General features: G+C 38.7%; 1 protein-coding gene across 4 annotated transcripts in view; it reads right to left on the reverse strand.

The window, feature by feature from the left end:
- The window catches only part of GFPT1 (glutamine--fructose-6-phosphate transaminase 1), a 93013-nt gene that overhangs the window by 11038 nt on the left and 63622 nt on the right, over nt 1-18353 (reverse strand). For all 4 annotated transcript variants that reach the window (XM_053718209.1, XM_053718210.1, XM_053718207.1 and 1 more), the window contains 7 exons: nt 18089-18194; nt 7882-8045; nt 7579-7674; nt 6415-6512; nt 5451-5571; nt 4315-4472; nt 3998-4112 (listed from right to left, as the gene is read on the reverse strand). In XM_053718209.1, coding sequence (XP_053574184.1) covers nt 3998-4112; nt 4315-4472; nt 5451-5571; nt 6415-6512; nt 7579-7674; nt 7882-8045; nt 18089-18194 — 858 coding nt within the window. The remainder of the gene's footprint in view (nt 1-3997; nt 4113-4314; nt 4473-5450; nt 5572-6414; nt 6513-7578; nt 7675-7881; nt 8046-18088; nt 18195-18353) is intronic.

Here is an 18353-nt window from a genome sequence, read left to right on the forward strand (position 1 = left end):
ACTGATGGCCAAGAAATGGACTAAAGTGCTCGGCAAATATATATAGAATCTTTGATTTTCTGACCTCTGTCAGAAATATTTTCATAGCTACTAAGTCTATCAGAGTCCAAAGAAAGGAACCCTTGAACTTTCTCTATGTTCACCTTCCAACCGTAAGTTTTCAGAAAAGACAACACTGTGTCCATGTGAGATCTTGTCAGTGAAAACGTGGATGCCTGGATTAGAATATCGTCCAGAAAAGGCGCCACTGCTAAGCCTCACGGTCTGAGAACCGCCAGAAGAAACCCTAGAACCTTTGTGAAGATTCTGGGTGCTGTGGCCAACCCGAAGGGAAGAGCCACGAACTGATAATGTTTGTCTAGAAAGGCAAACCTTAGCAACTGATGATGATCCTTGTGGATAGGAATATGAAAGTAAGCATCCTTCAAGTCCACAGTAGTCATATATTGACCCTCCTGGATCATTGTTAAGATTGTTCGTATAGTCTCCAGCTTGAACGATGGGACTCTGAGAAACCTGTTTAGACACTTGAGATCTAAAATGGGTCTGAAAGTTCCTTTTTTCTGGAAATCACAAAAAGATTTGAGTAAAACCCCTGTCCCAATTCTGGAACAGGACAAATTACTCCCATGGTAGAGAGGTCTTTACACAGCGTAAGAACACCTCTCTACAGACAATCTTGAAAACCAATTGATACCCGTGAGTCACTATTTCTAGTGCCCAGGGATCCTGAACATCTCTCGCCCAAGCCTAGGCGAAGAAAGAAAGTCTACCCCCTACTAGATCCGGTCCCGGATCAGGGGCCGTCCCTTCATGCTGTTTTAGTAGCAGCCGCGGGCTTTTTGGATTGTTTACCTTATTCCAGTTCTGGTTGGGTCTCCAGACTAATTTAGATTGGTTAAAAATTCCCTTCCTGCTTTGTGGAAAAAGAGGAAGTTGAGTCCTTTAAAATTCCGAAAGGAGCGAAAAATAGTTTTGTATACCCCTCATCTTAACAGACTTATCCTGAGGTAAGGCATGGCCTTTACCTCCTGTAATGTCAGAAATGATTTCAATTCAGGCCCAAAAAGGGTCTTACCTTTAAAAGGAAAAGCCAAAAGCTAAGTCTTTGATGAGACGTCAGCAGACCAAGATTTGAGCCACAGCACTCTACGTGCTAAGACAGCAAAGCCTGCATTCTTCGCAACTAATTTAGTAATTTGAAAAGTGATATCAGTAGTAAAAGAATTAACTAGCTACCTTAATTCTATCCAAAATGTAATCTAATGGGGTCTCAACCTTGAGAGATTCCTCTAGAGCCTCAAACCAAAAAGTTGCTGCAGTAGTTACTGGAACAATGCAAGCCATCGGTTGAAAAAGAAAACCCCTGATTAATAAATACATTTCTTTAGTAGACCCTCTAATTTTTTATCCATAGGGTCTTTGAAAGCACAACTGTCATTAATGGATATAGTTGTACGCTTAGCTAGGGTAGAGATAGCTCCCTCTACCTTAGGGACCGTTTGCCATACCAGACACCGTTCGGGACTTATCAAACAAAAAGTAGGAGGGGGAGAAACTGTATACCTGGTCTATCCCATTCCTTTTTTATAATTTCCGAAATTCTCTTAGGAACCGGAGAAACATCAGTGTAAGTAGGTACTACTAGATATATATCCATCTTACACAATTTCTCTGGATGATTGTGACCCTATTGTAATTCCTCCAGAGTCGCTAAAAAACCTCCCGAAGAAAGTCGGAGGTGTGCAAGCTTAAATTTAAAGGACATAGCATCCAAATCTGTCGCAGGTAAAACATTCCCTGAGTCTGAAATTTCACCCTCAGACAGTAATTCCCTGACCCCCAACTTAGAACACTGAGGGTACATAGGAAATAGCTAATAAAGTATCAGAGGATTCAGTATTCACATTAATACCTGACCTACTGCGTTTACCCAGTAACACTGGTAATTTAAATAATACCTCAGTAAGGGTAGTTGACATAACTGCAGCCATCTCCTGCAGAGCAAAAGAATAAGACGCACTAGAAGGACTAGGCGTCGCTTGTGTGGGCATTAAAGGTTGTGACACTTGGGGAGAATTGGATGGCATATCCTGATTCTCTTCAGACTGAGAATCATCCTTCTGCACACTTTCATGACCTAAAATATACTCTTTACAATGAAAGACTTTCAGTACAAGAGGTACAAAATGCAATAGAGGGTTCCACAATGGCTTCTAAACACATAGAGCAATGATTTTCCTCAATGTCAGACATGTTTAACAGACTAGTAATAACCACAAAAGTTGTTAAAACATTTTATTTATTGATTTAAACAATATTTTGAAAAAAGTGTACTGTGCCTTTAAAAAATAAAAAGTGCACAATTTTTCAAAACTGCTCCGAAACGTTAAGGCTTTAAAATTCGTAATCCTTAAGCAAACGTTCCCAAATATATTGCATTCCCAAGATAAAAAGGAGAATTTAACCACTAAGAGACATTTATGCCTAAAAAATGTTAAATTTAACAACCGTGCCTACCTGCCTTCAGGGTACCATCAACCGACGTATCAACAATCCGGATAACTAAATAGTAGCCTGGGCTCAACCGGAGCTAATGCCTGCTTCTATTACAGTCATAGTGAAGTGCGCGTCTGAGCGCGTGAAAAACAGGCCCCGCCCACCAGAACCGACGATGAAAAAACAAACAACCGCATAGAGAAACGGTCTGAGAATAAAACCATGTGGAATCTTTCACCCCTTAACACAACCTACGGCCATATTGTTAACCAATAAAACCCGTTAAGCATCCCAGTGTCTTTCACATTGCTTAAGTCTTGAAACAATGATCTTTAGCCCAAATGTCATAAAAACATAACCATAGGTCTCTCAGTATCCCTCTTATAACTGGTTACTGCTTACCCCCATTCCCTTACTGGGATACACATGTCAGCCAATTCTGATATATCAAGTCTCCTCAGAAATAAGGCTGCACATACCTTAATGCTGCTTGTAGCATGAAACCGGTCTCCACACTGAAGATGTCTCATCTGTTACCTTCAGAAATCTTGTGGGAACCAGCGTATATATCTTAGTTACAGCTGCTAAGATCATCAACCTCAGGGCAGAAATCTTCTTCCATAACCCCCTGAGGAAAATAGTACACACCGGTACCATTTAAAATAAAAAAACTTCTTGATTGAAGAAACTAAAACCTCACTTTACCATGTCTTCCAAGTATAACACAGGCAAAGAGAATGACTGAGGGTGGAGGGGAAGGGCTATATATACAGCTCTGCTGTGGTGCTCTTTGCCACTTCCTGTAAGCAGGTTAATATCCCACAAGTAAGGATGAAATCAGTGGACTCGTCATATCTTTGTAAAAGAAAAGGGGGTCAAAAATAAAAAGTGTACTGCAAGGCTTTGTTTACTACACAACTTTCTTTTAAGCCCACATCACTTGCACTTCCTGCTTCTGCACATGGGAGTAATGCAGACTCACTATACTGATCCACACAAAGAGGACATGGAAGGGGGGACGGGTCACATATCTCCCTAACAAGATAGATTTTTACTAGTATTATAAAACTAATGCTTTGAATATAGAGTGCAGAGTAATTTACATATATTGGTGCACAAAGAAATGGAATTTAGGAAAGGAGTAAAAGGTTGGAGAAGACATAGCATTCTTGTTATACAGTGTAGGCCAGTGACGGTGAACCATGGCACTCCAGATGTTTCAGAACTACATCTTCCATGATACTTAGGCACTTTGGAGTGTCAAGGTCCGCCATCACTTGTGTAGGCTAAGGCTATTTCTGTATAAGGGACAACCATAAAGAATGTTAAATATTTTTCCATCTTTCAAATAAAGATTTAAAGTGGATTCTAACAGATGCAGCTGAATATTCTCTTTATACTTTACTCTTCATACGCAATTTTACACAAAGCAGACGTATGCTGACCTGCTGAATTACAAATAATGTTGTACCTCCAACTAAAATAAAGCACTTCTTACCTGGTAAGATCTTCAGCCCCTGAATGATTTGTTTGCGACGTCCCTGCACGGATATTCGATCATCACAAATCATAAGGGCAAACATCACCAAGGACACAAACTGACTGGTGTAGGCCTACGAAAGCAAAATAGACACCTATCAGACACCAGTGCAAAAAAATGAGGACTGTGGGTAATGGAAAAGGTCAAGTTCTCTGGTAGCAAACCAACCAAGCACAATTACAGATATGTAAAATGCCTATTAAATTCAGAATTGCCTGCTGGTATTTCTGCTACCTTCACATACAAATTGATAGGCAAAATTAGTTGCATCTCACCTTGGTGCTGGCAACACCTATTTCAGGTCCAGCATTGATATGAACTCCGCAGTCAGTTTCCCGTGATATGGAGCTTCCAACAGTGTTTGTTATGCCTACAGTCAAAGCACCCCTCTCTTTGCAGTAACGGAGGGCAAGCAGCGTGTCTGCTGTTTCTCCTAGACATAAATAACGCTCATTAGTTTGAGCTTTATTAATGAGAACATTTTTTTGCATCAGATTGTCTCAAATCTATACTGACAGGGTAATCTACCCATATTCTAGTTTGTTTTATTCCCCAATTTGATAGGAGCATGCAATTGTTACATTGCTAATCTTATAAAAAATGCATTTAATAACGCCCACAAGAGATTTGAACACATTAGTAAATTCCCAAATAAGAGCTGGAATTTCCAGAGCAGAAGACTGCTGCCACTGTCAAGTAGACGTGATGCCCCTCCTGACCAGGCTTATCAGTTTTTGTTGCAAAGCAGCTGCAATTCTTGCATGGTTATGGAACATATTTTTGTTTGGGTTTTATATTTTTGTTAAAACTGTACTTCAACAGTGCTTCTTTTGCTGAACATATGATCTGGTCATCTACCTAGTGTGGAGCCAAGACAGGTTGACACCTCACTGACGAGGCCTACAGAAGCCGAATAGTATGTCTGGGGTTTGATGTTTAATTTTGTTCAGAGGAGAATTACCTGGTATTTCAGGGCTGGACTGTCTTTTGGCAGGGTCAGACTGATATGCTACAGGATATTTCTCCTCTGTAAAAGGCATAGTGAGCTAAAAAAAAAGTCTGAACCCCGAGTGGCACTGGCCTTATGAATAAGCATGGAAGTTTTTCCAGCTTTTGTTCTGTCTCAGTTAAGTGTGTATGTTCTTTTCTAGAACAGACAGGGCTCAAACAAAACAATGTATTTGAAAATTAGCAGTGAGGCAGTGGTTTTAGATTGGGACTATCGAAGTATACAGGATAAAGTTAGGATTCCTCATCATGGATATGTAAATCACTGTTTTATATACCACAGTCTTAAACTTGATCAAAGTTAATACTATTGAGAAAGCGAAATCGATTATCTGCTTTCAAACTTTCTTCTTATCAAGAACTAGATAGGAAATTATACATAATTACGTTAAGTTTAACTTACCTGACTGACTGATATAGAAGCAGACATCATCTCTGAAAACTGGAGTGTTTCTGTCCAGAAAGTCGCTTGCGAGTTCCACCATAACAGGCAGCTCGGTCAGCTCTTCCAAAATCTGACGAGTCTGGTGAGGGATAAAGAAAGACATTGGGTTCTAGATATACATTCCAAACAGACAGACATACCTTTCTAGAGCATTATTTTATTATAAAGAAAGTTTAATCTAAACCGAGGTTATTACAGAAAGTACCACGCACATACAAAAAAAAAAAAAAAAACACACACCATAACACATTATTGAATTTGAGATCATATTGCCAGTGATATTTAATAAAAGAAGTTTCAATTAAATGGTTTTGTAATACTTAATAAAAGTTGTATGGATAGAATGTAAAAATTAAAATATTTTTTTGAGAACATTCAGTTGAAATAATTAGTTTAGGGTGGAAACAGCCCACAAAAGACTAACAGCTGCCAACACTAAATATTTGTAGAAAAAAAAAAATGAACTATATTGTTGTCAGAGGGTCCTTTAATGGTGCTGTATTTTTCTCTACATACAGGCAAGGCTGTTGGTTGTCTAGCCTCCATATGGAAGCATCTCAATTTGAAATATAACTTTCCCCTTAAAAAAAAAATAAAAAAAATATACAAAGACAATGATTTTGGCATGGGGGGGATTTCATTTTTTACTTAAGTTTCTCAGCCTAAAAGGATAAAGTATACACCTGTAAAAAATGTTTTTGGTATGTCTTTTTGGTTATACTACGGTCTTTGTTATAACAGTCTTTTTATATATTTGTGCATGTTTAAATTTAATTTAACCGCCATTCCCAGCATGCATTCCTCTTAAAGGAAAAAGTTTTCTCATCACCTAAAGTTTAAAACTTCTGCAATACTGGGGAATATATTACATACTTTTCATAAAGATATATTTACAAAATGTATAAATACATAGAGTACTTACAGCAACTCCAGCATGGTAACTAGTTCCACAGGCAATAAGGATCAGCCGCCTACACCTTAGTATTTCTTTAATGTGATCCTTCAAACCGCCAAGATTGACTGTAAAAACAGACGAATATGTCAATGTTTATTGTTATTGTCCAATTGAAGTTATCATTCACCATATAATTGTTTTTATCCATAAATGATGCCAACAAGCATGCTGGGAACTCAAATAAAATACAAAAAGAAATACCCCATTTGGTAACAAAAGTTTTGGCCTATGAATGTAGCAATCATCACCAGCACTCAGTATAAATGAGCACAGTGGGGCATAATGTGGTGTGTTAGCTCAATCAAAAATCAACAGTCTACATGTAAAATGTTGATGTTCAGTTACCTTTAAGGAACTGATTTAAATTGGGCCTTTTATGGCTAGATACAGAACATAACCCTTCCACCCACAGATGGGAAAGATTTTTTACAATAATTAAAAAACTGGATTTTTTTTTTTTTTTTTAAATCTCTAGTAATGTGGCAATTTCTTATTGGTCTATGGAGGGATTCTTTGGTGGCATGAGATGTAATTAATGTAAATACTTAAAGGGACATGAAACCCAAAAATGTTATTTCATGATTCAGATAGAGAATACGATTTTAAACGACTTTCTAATTTACTTCTATTATCCAATTTCCTTCATTCTCTTGGTATGCTTTGCTGAATGAGCAGTAATGGTTTCTAACTGAAAACATGGGTGAGCCAATGGCAATCAGTGTATTTATATGCAGCCACCAATTAGCAGCAAGAACCTAGGTTATTTGCTGTTCCTGAGCTTTCCTAGATAAACCTCTCAAAGGATAACAAGAGATGGAAGTAAATTAAATAATAAAACTGGAACGTTGTTTAAAATAGTTTTCTCCATCAATCCTGAAAGAAAGTGTTTTTGCGTTTCAAGTCCCTTAAAGGAGTAAATTAGACTACTTCACTCCACAAGCATCAATACATATTCCTCTTAGACCTCAGACAATGGATTGTGGTTTTAGATAACTAATTACAAATATTAAACCACTCCTTCTCCGCTTAAAGACAGTGGTTCACATGGAAGAAGAAAAAAAAAAAGGTTTAAAAGCAAAACGTTCCCTGTGAATAGTAAGGACTAGAAATTCTTGGAAAAACATTCATTACCTGTGTGATCATCAAAGTTAACACGTCCTCTCATGGTATTGACAACGGATTCGGGCTGTTCAAAGATTTCCTTTTGCATAAAAGTACTGAAGTTACCTAGGAAAAGAAGCACACAACATACAGTCAAGGTCTCTGTTCGGAAGCTTTCCTGTCTCTTCATCCACCTACTATTCATTTGTAGGACACTAATCTAAAACAATACCTGGTCTCAGAAGTCCTGTTCCATAACAAGTGTAAATCTCTGCTAATTTCTCAACCAATTACCAAGCAGAAAGGGACTGCTTTTCTGGCTTTTAAGCTCACCTTTCATTATCTGCTGCAGCTCCATCTGCAGAGTCTGAATGGCACGTGCTGGGTGATCCCCAACACTTCGCTTGATTCGGTGGATGGAGAGACGTCCATCAACAACTGCAGCTACATCATCATCCTCAAGGAAGATTACTCTGTTAGTGTGCTCTATGACGGCACTATAATGCAAAAGGTAAACAGTTTACTAAAAGTTCTTACTGAACCAAAAATCTGTCTAGCCCTGTAAAACCATGTCCAAAAAATATTCATGAAACCCAACATTTTTCTTTCATGATTTGGATAGATGATGCAATTTTAAACAACTTTCCAATTTACTATTTAATTTGCTTCCTTTTCTTGTTATCCTTTGCTGAACGAATTATCTAGGCAAGCTCAGGAGCAGCAAAGTACCTAGGTTCTTGCTGCTGATTGGTGGCTATATATACACACACACATACACTGATTGCCATTGGCTCATGTGTTCAGTTAGAAACCAGTAGTGCATTGCTGCTCCTTCAACAAATGATACAAAGAGAATTAAACAAACTGGATAATAGAAGTAAATTAGAAAGTGGTTTAAAAATTGTATTCTCTCTGAATCATGAAAGAAAGTTTTTGGGTTTCATGTTCCTTTAATGGGCACCTCTAACTCTTGTATAAGAAAAAAGTTGAAAAATACTACAAAAATTTACAGTATCAGTTTGTGTACACTTCTAAAACTGTCCTCGTCTCATCCATCCAAAGGAATAGTCTAGTCAAAATGAAACATTAATTCAGATAGAGCAAGCAATTTTAAGCAACTTTCTAATTTACTCCTATTATCCATTTTTCTTTGTTCTCTTGGCATCTTTAATTGAAAAAGCAATGCAAGCATAGGAGCCGGCCCATTTTTGGGTCAGCACCTGGGTAGCACTTTCTGATTGGTGTCTAAATGTAGCCACCAATCAGCAAGTGTTACCCAGGTGCTAAAACAAAAAAGGGCCGGCTTCTAAGCTTACATTCAAATAAAGATAGCAAGAGAACGAAGAAAGAATAGGAGTAAATTAGAAAGCTGCGTAAAATTGCTACTCTGAATCATGAAAGTTTAATTTTGAACAGACTATTCCTTTAATAGTGCACAATATTTCTAATCCCATTTTTAACAATTAAAACTGGTTGGCTTATTAACCATTATAAAATATTTCCAAAGAAAATAGATTTGTTCTATGCTTACAGCAAGAATAGCCAGTCCATTGTATTATATTATTAAAGTGACATTAAAAACACTAAATAAACGCTAGATAGAATGATGCATTCAAAGAAAAGATTAGTCTGAGAACAACATGTAGACGTATTTTTAAAGTTTTATTAGTTGTTTAGATATTGACAAAATAAGAGTAAAGTTTTAGTGGAAATAGTTACAACATGGCAGCTCTCATTGTTTTAAGGTTACTGTCTCTGCTATGGCCAATTAGGGACAGTTATAAGTCACTAGAGTGTGCAGCCAATGGCTGTGTGGAATATAATATAACTGTTCAGCATTTCCATTTCTAAACAGGAACTAAAAATGCTCAATTTTAGAATGGAATTACATGAAAGGGGGACAAATTCAATCATTAAAGTATATTGCAGATTTATTTTTCTATATACTGATTTATTTTACCATCTCAAAGTATTTATTGTCCCTTTAAGGGACATGTTACCCAAATGTGAAAATCACTTTAAAGTGCAGCATATCTGTAAACTAGAAAACAAAAAATGAACATCTATGTAAAAATAGATATTTTACTTAAAAAATTTCCTCAGTGGCAACATCTCATTGTAAAAAAAAAAAAATAATATCCCCCTCACCCCCAATTTACTTCTAAATATCAAATGTAGAAATGCTTCATTCTCTTGATATCCTTTGTTGAATCAGCAGCAATGCACTACTAGGAGTTAACAGAACACAATTAGGTAAGCCATTGACCATAAGCACACATGTGCAGCCACCAGCTAATTTCCAGTAGTGCATTACTGCTCCTATGCCTATCTAGGTATGCTCTTCAGATACCAAGATAAAATTAGAGCATGCAATAAAAAAAAAAAAAAAAAAGTTTCCAATTTACCCCTTATCTGAATTGAAAATTTTGGAATTTTAATGCCCCTTTAAAATTAAAGTCTACCGCACTCAATGCATGCTGTATGAAAGACCAGTGGTATAGGAATACACTGCTTCACATTTAGCTACAAAAGCTAAAATTTTTATTCAAGATGTGCACACTACTGAGCCAATAGGTATACACTGAAGGTGTTTTTTTGTTTTTTTTTAACCAAGAGAAAGGTACATTTTATAAAAAGTTAATTGAAAAGTTTACCGAGGAAGGCTCAGGAGCGTGCACGTGCCTTGAGCACTGTAGAACAGCAGTGTTAGCTTTTCATTGTGTAATATTTGTTAAACATGTTTTCACAAAAACGAAATGTATGCTTACCTGATAAATTTGTTTCTCTTTCTTGACACGGTGAGTCCACGGATCATCATAATAACTATGGATAATATTAATTCTGACCAGTAGGAAGAGGCATAGAGCACCACAGCAAAGCTGTTAAATACCACTACCTTACCCACAACCCCCAGTCATTCGACCAAAGGGAAAGTAGAAAGGAAGTAATATAAGGTGCAGAAGTGCCTGAGGTTTATGGAAAAATAAACTGTCTGAAAAACAGGGTGGGCCGGGGACTCACCGTGTCAAGAAAGAAACAAAAATTTATCAGATCATCATTACTATTGGGAATCAAACCCAAGCTAGAAGACACAGGATGATAAGGGAGGGACAAAACAGCCTAAACAGAAGGCACCACTGTTTGAAGAACCTCTCTCCCAAAAGCAGCCTCAGCTGAAGCAAAAGTATCAAAATTTGTAAAAATTTTGAAAAATAGTGTTTAGAGATGACTAAGTGGCAGCCTTGCAAATCTGATCTATAAAAGCTCCATTTTTGAGAGCCCAAGTAGAAGAAACAGCCCTCGTGGAATGAGCTGTGATTTTCTCATGAGGCTGCTGACCAGCAGTCTCATATGCCAAGCGAATAACACTCCTCAACCAACAAGAAAGAAGTAGACAAAGCTTTCTGACCCTTACAATTCCCAGAAAAAGCAACAAATGAAGAAGACTGGCGAAAAACTTTAGTCGCCTGCAAATATTTCAATGCACGAACTACATCCAGATTGTGCAACAAACGTCCCTTATGAGAAGGATTAGGACACATAGAAGGAACAACCTTGGGTAGAAAACCTAGTGCAGTGCGTAGTACTACCTTATCAGAATGAAAAATAAGGAATGGAGACTCACACTGCAAAGCAAAAAGCTCCAAAACTTTTCGAGCCGAACAGATAGCAACCAAAAACAAAACCTTCCAGGTTAACAACTTAATATCCAAAGAATGCATAGACTCAAACGGAGCCTGTTGGAGAACAAAATTAAGACTCCAAGGAGTTGTCACAAATTTAAACATAGGCCGGATTCTAACCAAAGCCTGACAAAAAGATTGAACGTCTGGCACATCCGCCAGACGCGTTTGTGCAACAAAACAGATAAAGCAGAAATTTGACCCTTCAGGGTACTAGCAGATAAACCCTTCTCCAGACCCTCCTGGAGAAAAGACAAAATCCTAACTCTACTCCAAGAGTAGCCTTTGGATTCACACCAAAACAGATATTTACACCATATCTTATAATAGATCTTTCTAGTCACAGGCTTATGCGCCTGAATTATAGTCTCAATAACAGACAAAGAATCAAGCGTTCAATCTCCAAGCAGTCAACTTCAGAGAAACTAGATTTGGATAAAGGAAAGGCCCCTGAAGAAGATGCTTCCTTAACGAAAGACTCCAAGGTGGGGAGGTTGACATCTCTACCAGATCTGCATACCAAATCCTGCAAGGCCACGCCGGTGCAATGAGAATCACTGACGCCCTCTCTTGTCTGATCCGAGCAATGACCCGAGGAAGAAGGGCAAATTGATGAAACACGTATGCCAGACTGAACTTCCAAGGAACTGCTAGAGCATCTATCAGAACAGCCTGAGGATCCATTGATCTCGATCCGTACCCCAGGAGCTTGGCATTCTGACGAGACGCCATAAGATCCAACGCCGGTTGACCCCATTTGAGAATCAAACTGGAAAACACTTCCGGATGAAGTCCCCACTCCTCCGGATGAAAAGTCTGTCTGCTCAGAAAATCTGCTTCCCAATTGTCCACCCCTGGAATGTGGATCGCAGACAGACAGCAGTTGTGAGCCTCCGCCCACTGCATAATCTTGGCTACCTCTATCGTGGCCAGGGAACTCCAAGTCTCCCCCTGATAATTGATGTAAGTCACTGACGTAATATTGTCCGACTGAAACCTGATAAACTGGGTTGAAGCTAACTGAGGCCAAGCCAGAAGAGCATTGAAGATTGCCCTCAGCTCTAGGATATTTATGGGAAGAACCGATACCTCCCGGGTCCACAGACCCTGAGCATTCAGCGAACCTCAGACAGCTCCCCAACCCAGCTGACTGGCATCTGTGGTCACAATGACCCAGGTAAACCTGCGAAAACAGGTTCCCTGGGAGAGAAGATCTTGAGACAACTACCACGGAAGAGAATCTCTTGCAGCATGATCTAGAACAATCCTCGTGGACAGACGTGTATAATCCCCGTTCCACTGTCTCAGCATGCATAACTGCAGAGGCCTGAGATGGAACCGAGCAAACTAAATGTCCATGAAGGAAAACATCAGACCAATAACCTCCATACACTGAGCCACTGACAGCCGCGGAGAGCACTGAAGAGCAAGGCAAGAATTGAACAATTTTTTTTTATCTCCTTGCTTCTGTCAGAAAAATCTTCATTTCTAGAGAATCTATAATGGTTCCCAAGAATACCACTCTCAAGGAACTTTTTCCTAAATTCACCTTCTAACCGTGGGAGCGCAGAAAAGAAAACTCTGTGTGGAAGTTTGATAGTTGAAAAGATGGAGTCTGAACTAGAATATCGTCCAGATAAGGTGCAACTGCAACCCCCTGCAATCTGAGCACTGCCAGCAACGCACCCAGGACCTTTGAGAACACCCTGGGTGCTGTCGCAATACCAAGAGGAAGAGTCACAAACTGAAAATTCTTGTTTAGGAAAGCAAATCTCAAACTTGTGATGTTCCTTGTGGATGGGAATATGCAGATACGCATCCTTCAGATCTACTGTAGTCATGAATTGACCCTCTTGAACCAAAAGGAAGAATTGACCGAATAGTTTCCATCTTGAAAGACGGAACTCTGAGAAACTTGTTTACACACTTGAGATCTAGGATGGGTCTGAAAGTTCCCTCCTTTTTGGGAACGATAAACAGATTGGAATAAAAACCTAGCCCCTGCTCCTGAACTGGAACAGGAACGATCACTCCGATGTCAGAAAGATCCTGAACACAACTTAAGAATGCCTTTTTTTTTAATCTGGTCTATAGATAACCTGTAAAGAAGAAACCTGCCCCTGGGAGGAAAAGTCTTGAACTCTAGTTTGTATCCCTGGGACACAATATCTACGGCCCAGGGATCTGGAACATCTTGAACGAAAAAAGAAAGCCTGCCCCCCACGCGATCCATTCCCGGATCAGGGGCAGCCCCTTCATGCTGACTGAGTCAGCAACAGGCTTCTTAGATTGCTTCCCCTTGCTCCAGGACTGATTGGACTTCCAAGAGGGCTTGGGCTGATCCTGCTTGGAGGAGAAACAGGAAGACTTACCAGAGAAGTTATGAAAGGAACGAAAATTACTCTGACTACCCTTCTGTTTATTTCTCTTATCCTGAGAGAGAGAGAGAGAGAGAGAGAGAGAATGCCCCTTCCCTCCTGTAATATCAGAAATGATCTCAGTCAAACCCGGCCCAAAAAGGTTGTACCCTTGTAAGGAATGGACAAAAGCTTAGATTTAGACGATACAGCCACAGACCAGGACTATAACCATGTTCTGGCCCTGAGCGCCAGAACAGCAAAGCCAGATATCTTTGCTCCCAATTTGATAACCTTTAAAGAAGCATCTGCAATAAAAGAATTAGCCAATCTTAAAGCCTTAATTCTACCCTGAATCTCCTCAAGGAGTATCCTGCTGAATAGAATCAGACAATGCATCAAACCAATATGCAGCCACACTGGTAACCGTAGCAATACACACAGCAGGTTGCCATTGGAACCCCTGGTGAACATACATACTTTTAAGCAAAGCCTCCAACTTCTTATCAGTCATCCAAAGTAGCCAAAACCTCCCTGAGAAACAAACGGAGGTGCTCCAGCTTAAATCTGAAAGAAACAACCTCAGAATCAGCATAAGGAATTACACTATCAGAGTCTGAAATGTCACCCTCAAACGCTAAAGTAGTATCTTCCTCAGACCTATTGGAAGAAACCTTTGACATAACTCCAACATAGTCAGAAACCTTACACTTCCTCTTGCGCTTCCCCTGCAATACAGGAAAAGCAGACAAAGCTTCAGATACAGCAGAGGATATGAGAGTAGCCATATCCTGAAAGGGAAAACCAACCAGAGACTAAACACAGGGCACTGCATGAGAAGAGGATTGAGATTGGGATGATTGGGGAGAAAGCTGAACAACATTCTCTTTAGAAAATTAAGGCTCTGTATCAAAAAGCCTATCCCTGTAATGTAATGTTCTCTCTATACAAGCGGAGCAAAAAGGGATAGGAGGCTCCACATTGCATCTAAACATAAAGTACAAGTAACTGCTTGCAAGTCCTCTTAGTCCATCTCTGGCACAATTAAAAAAAAAAACCCACAACAGGACCCCTGCAGCACACCTCTACAAAACCTTGCTGAGGTTCTTAACTGACCTCCCCAGACAGAAGAATAACCAAGGCAATCCGGACTCTAAGAAAAATGGCACCCGCTCCCCAGAGTCGCCCACACTGGAAACAAACTGACTGCAGCCCACTCACTTCCGTATTACAGAAAAACTACAGGACGAGCGCGCAAAAACTTGTAAAAAACAAAATCTTTTTTAAAAAAAATAATAAAGATATAAAAACAGAGCCAAACAAAGGAGAGCTAACAGCACTCCTAAACAGAGCTATCCTCTCACAGTGCCCCCCCCCCCAAAAAAAACAACTACTGCCAGATAAAAAAAAAACCTGCACATAAGCAGGATTACATTCCAATTAACCCCCTAAGTGCCAAAACTTTTCTGAACTTCTATATCAGAAAAATTAAAATGATCACTTACCTCCATCACAGTCTGCCCGGCAGCAAGGCAGCTCACAAGGTTTGAAAGGCTTCATTCCTCACATGGACCTGTGGAAAAACAAAAAAGACCAAGTAAACCTACCTAGACCTTTTAAAATAAGGGCAGCAGAAACTGATTGGGAAGCACAGTGGGGATTATACCCCACAAGTTCCCAAATACGTAAAAGCCACCACTGCTCTACTGAAGAGACTTACATGGACTACGCCTACACCCCAAGAAAACAAAGCAAACCTGCTCTGTTTAAAAACAACAAAACTCTTGATTGAAGAATCAGCCACCTAAACTTTACCACTCCTTGCAACTGATATAAGCAAAGAGAATGACTGGGGGTTGTGGGTAAGGAAGTGGTATTTAACAGCTTTGTTGTGGCGCTCTTTGCCTCCTCCTGCTGGTCAGGAGTGATATTTCCAATAGTAATTATGATGATCCGTGGACTCACCGTGTCATTAGAAAGAAAATTAAATAATGTTCTAAATAAAGTAGAAACAAATGGGATATAAAATGTGTTCTCAGTACAACCCCAATATAAATCCTGTCACTTCAAAGTTCTCCATGGTAGTGTATAATTTGCTCAAAGATAAAAGAAAAAAGTATAGGGCAACACTGACAATAACATTAAAAAACTTATTTTAAAAGGCCTCATATGTACTCTGTACAGTCCTGTTATACTATAGCCCTATAGTGACGTTTGGGTCGGACCTTTAGAGATTTTAATTACCATTGTATTTTATAGTTTTAAACATTGTTTGGATACTGAAGCATTTGTGTGGAGTAGAGCTTTCCCCTATAGCCTTAAAGTGCCATAAAAACAGGTTGAGATCTGTGCATATCCTAAAAGGGCAAATTTAAAATACATTTGCATTAAAAAAAAAAAAATTGTTAAAAAATTGCTGGCAAGTATTTTAAAATAATTTTCAAAAAGAAGCAAAATGAATTACATAGCTAAACTGCCTGGAGCAGCTAACTCCACCCCTTATCAGTGTTTAGACACAGGCATTGTATTTCAACTGAGTTCTCAGCTTCTAGGCATGCTCCAGCCGATAATCTCTATTCATTTGTGCATTTTACCAAAACAATAAACATAGATACAGCCATAAAAGGAATTGTGTGGGGGGAGTTAAAGCTTTACAATTCAGAAGTTATATTATATAATATTATATTATTTTGTCTCTATCCCAACTTGTTTTATGTCCCTTTAAATCAGGTCTGCAATATAAAACTAGAGCGATTTGGTAGTTTCTATAAATGTGAGTAATCCGGAGTTCCTTTTGACCATGTCCTATGTTTTTGCAGAATCACACTATTTTATTTTTTTTCCCTGAGTAATATTAACACAAGGAGAACACACCCATTTAAGACTGTGGGGCAAAGCTTGTGCCGGTCAGATAATTCAATTTTTTTTCTCTTTCATGATTCAGATAGATACAATTTTAAACAACTTTCCAATTTACTTCTATTTTCAAATCTGCTTCATTCTCTCTGTATCCTTTGTTAAAGGCGCAGTGATGTACTACTGTGAGCTAGAATCAAGTGAATCAATGGAGAGGAATTTATATGCAGCCACCAATTATAAAATTATAAAATGTGTTATCAGGAAAAATACATTGAGATTTCACGTTTTCAAGTATGTCCTGGGATATTACAGCAGTACATTACGTATTGTACAAATAGTTACATTTTTACATAGCTATACACAGACACAAGGTAGGTCTTTTTTTATAATTTACAGCCTTTACCAAAATGTTTGTTTCTAAGAGAACTTTCTTTTCAAGGATCTCAGGCTGCTGAAGGATTTGGTGGTTACCGGGAGGTTATTCCACAGTCGAGGAGCTCTGAATGAGAACGCCCACAGACCAGATTACTTATTGTAACTGGTATTTGAGAGTAGACCTGACCTGAAGTTAATAGCGGGAGTGAGCATACTGCTCAGGTAGCGCAGGGGCTCCTCATAAAAGTGCTTAGACAAGGCAAGAGAGGTGAAAAAAAAAGTGTCTAGAGTCAAGCGAGAGTTTAGTTCTTTTAATATCACAATTGAGTTTTGTAGTCACATTGCAGGACAAATTGGCATAACGAGCTATAAAGAGTTGAGTTTACTGAGATGGATCTGCGGCGCAGACGTATATACACAACATCCCCTTAAGGATTGCCGGGATCAGAAGTTGTTGTACAGTGCGTTTCCTAACCTCAAGATTTAGACAAGATTTATTTCTAAAAAGGGCTCCAATTTTAGGGTACAGTTTGGACAATATTTTGTGAATATGAGGTCCAAAAAAATCAAGCCAAATACTGAGATACTTATCCATAGGAGGAGTTGACAGGAGCCAGCCTACAGTTTGATAAAGTAATTATGTTTACCACTGCGTCTTTATTAAGTTTTTAAAAATGTCATCCAAAAAAATATGGTTACCGTTTTGTTAGTGCTTAGAAACAGTATTTTTACAGTTCCATCTTTCAACCGCTAAAAAAATCCTGTCGTAACACAGCCTCAAGTTGTGATAAGTTTGTTTTTTTGCATATATCATATTGTCATCCACATGTGTACATTTGAGGTTTTGCAAACTATTGGAAGATCATTTATAAATATGAAGAGGGGCCCTAAAATGCAACTCTGGGGTACACCGCACTTTACTTTGAGAGAGCCACAGACAAGGTTAGAAACAGACACAAATTTAGATCCGTCTGATAAGTAAGCTCCCATTAGTGTTGATCTGCTTTTCAACAAAGGATACAAAAAAGAACAAAGCAAATTTGATTACAAAAGTAAAATGGAAAGTTGTATGCTCTATCTGAATCATGAAATAAAATTTGGTCTCTTGTCCCTTTAAGACAAAGAGCTGTTAATTTGAGAGTACACATTTGGCCTTTTGAAAGAAGTTTTAAACTTCTATGGTCATAGTGTTGCCACCAAACCAGTTTAAACCGCTTTATCACTGACAATTCAGTCGTTTTCACTAAAACATTAGAATTTTCTCACCTGGCATCTGAAGCAAAATAATATTCCACTGCTTTCTCCTCTACAGGGAATAGGCAGGTTGTGCTGTCCACTCGGGGCAGTATGCAGCTTCCTTTTTTATCTAAACCTGCACAAACCAACATGAAGGTTAAATTTCTGCATCAGAGAAATAACAGGCCTGGACTCAAGACGTATTTAGTCTGACACTAGCGCAAAACCAGACACAAATTCATGGTTTACAAAGACAACAGAACAAAGACTCTTTATCCATCAATATACACATAAT

Source organism: Bombina bombina, chromosome 6 (assembly GCF_027579735.1).
Source record: "Bombina bombina isolate aBomBom1 chromosome 6, aBomBom1.pri, whole genome shotgun sequence".
NCBI classification, from domain to species: domain Eukaryota; kingdom Metazoa; phylum Chordata; class Amphibia; order Anura; family Bombinatoridae; genus Bombina; species Bombina bombina.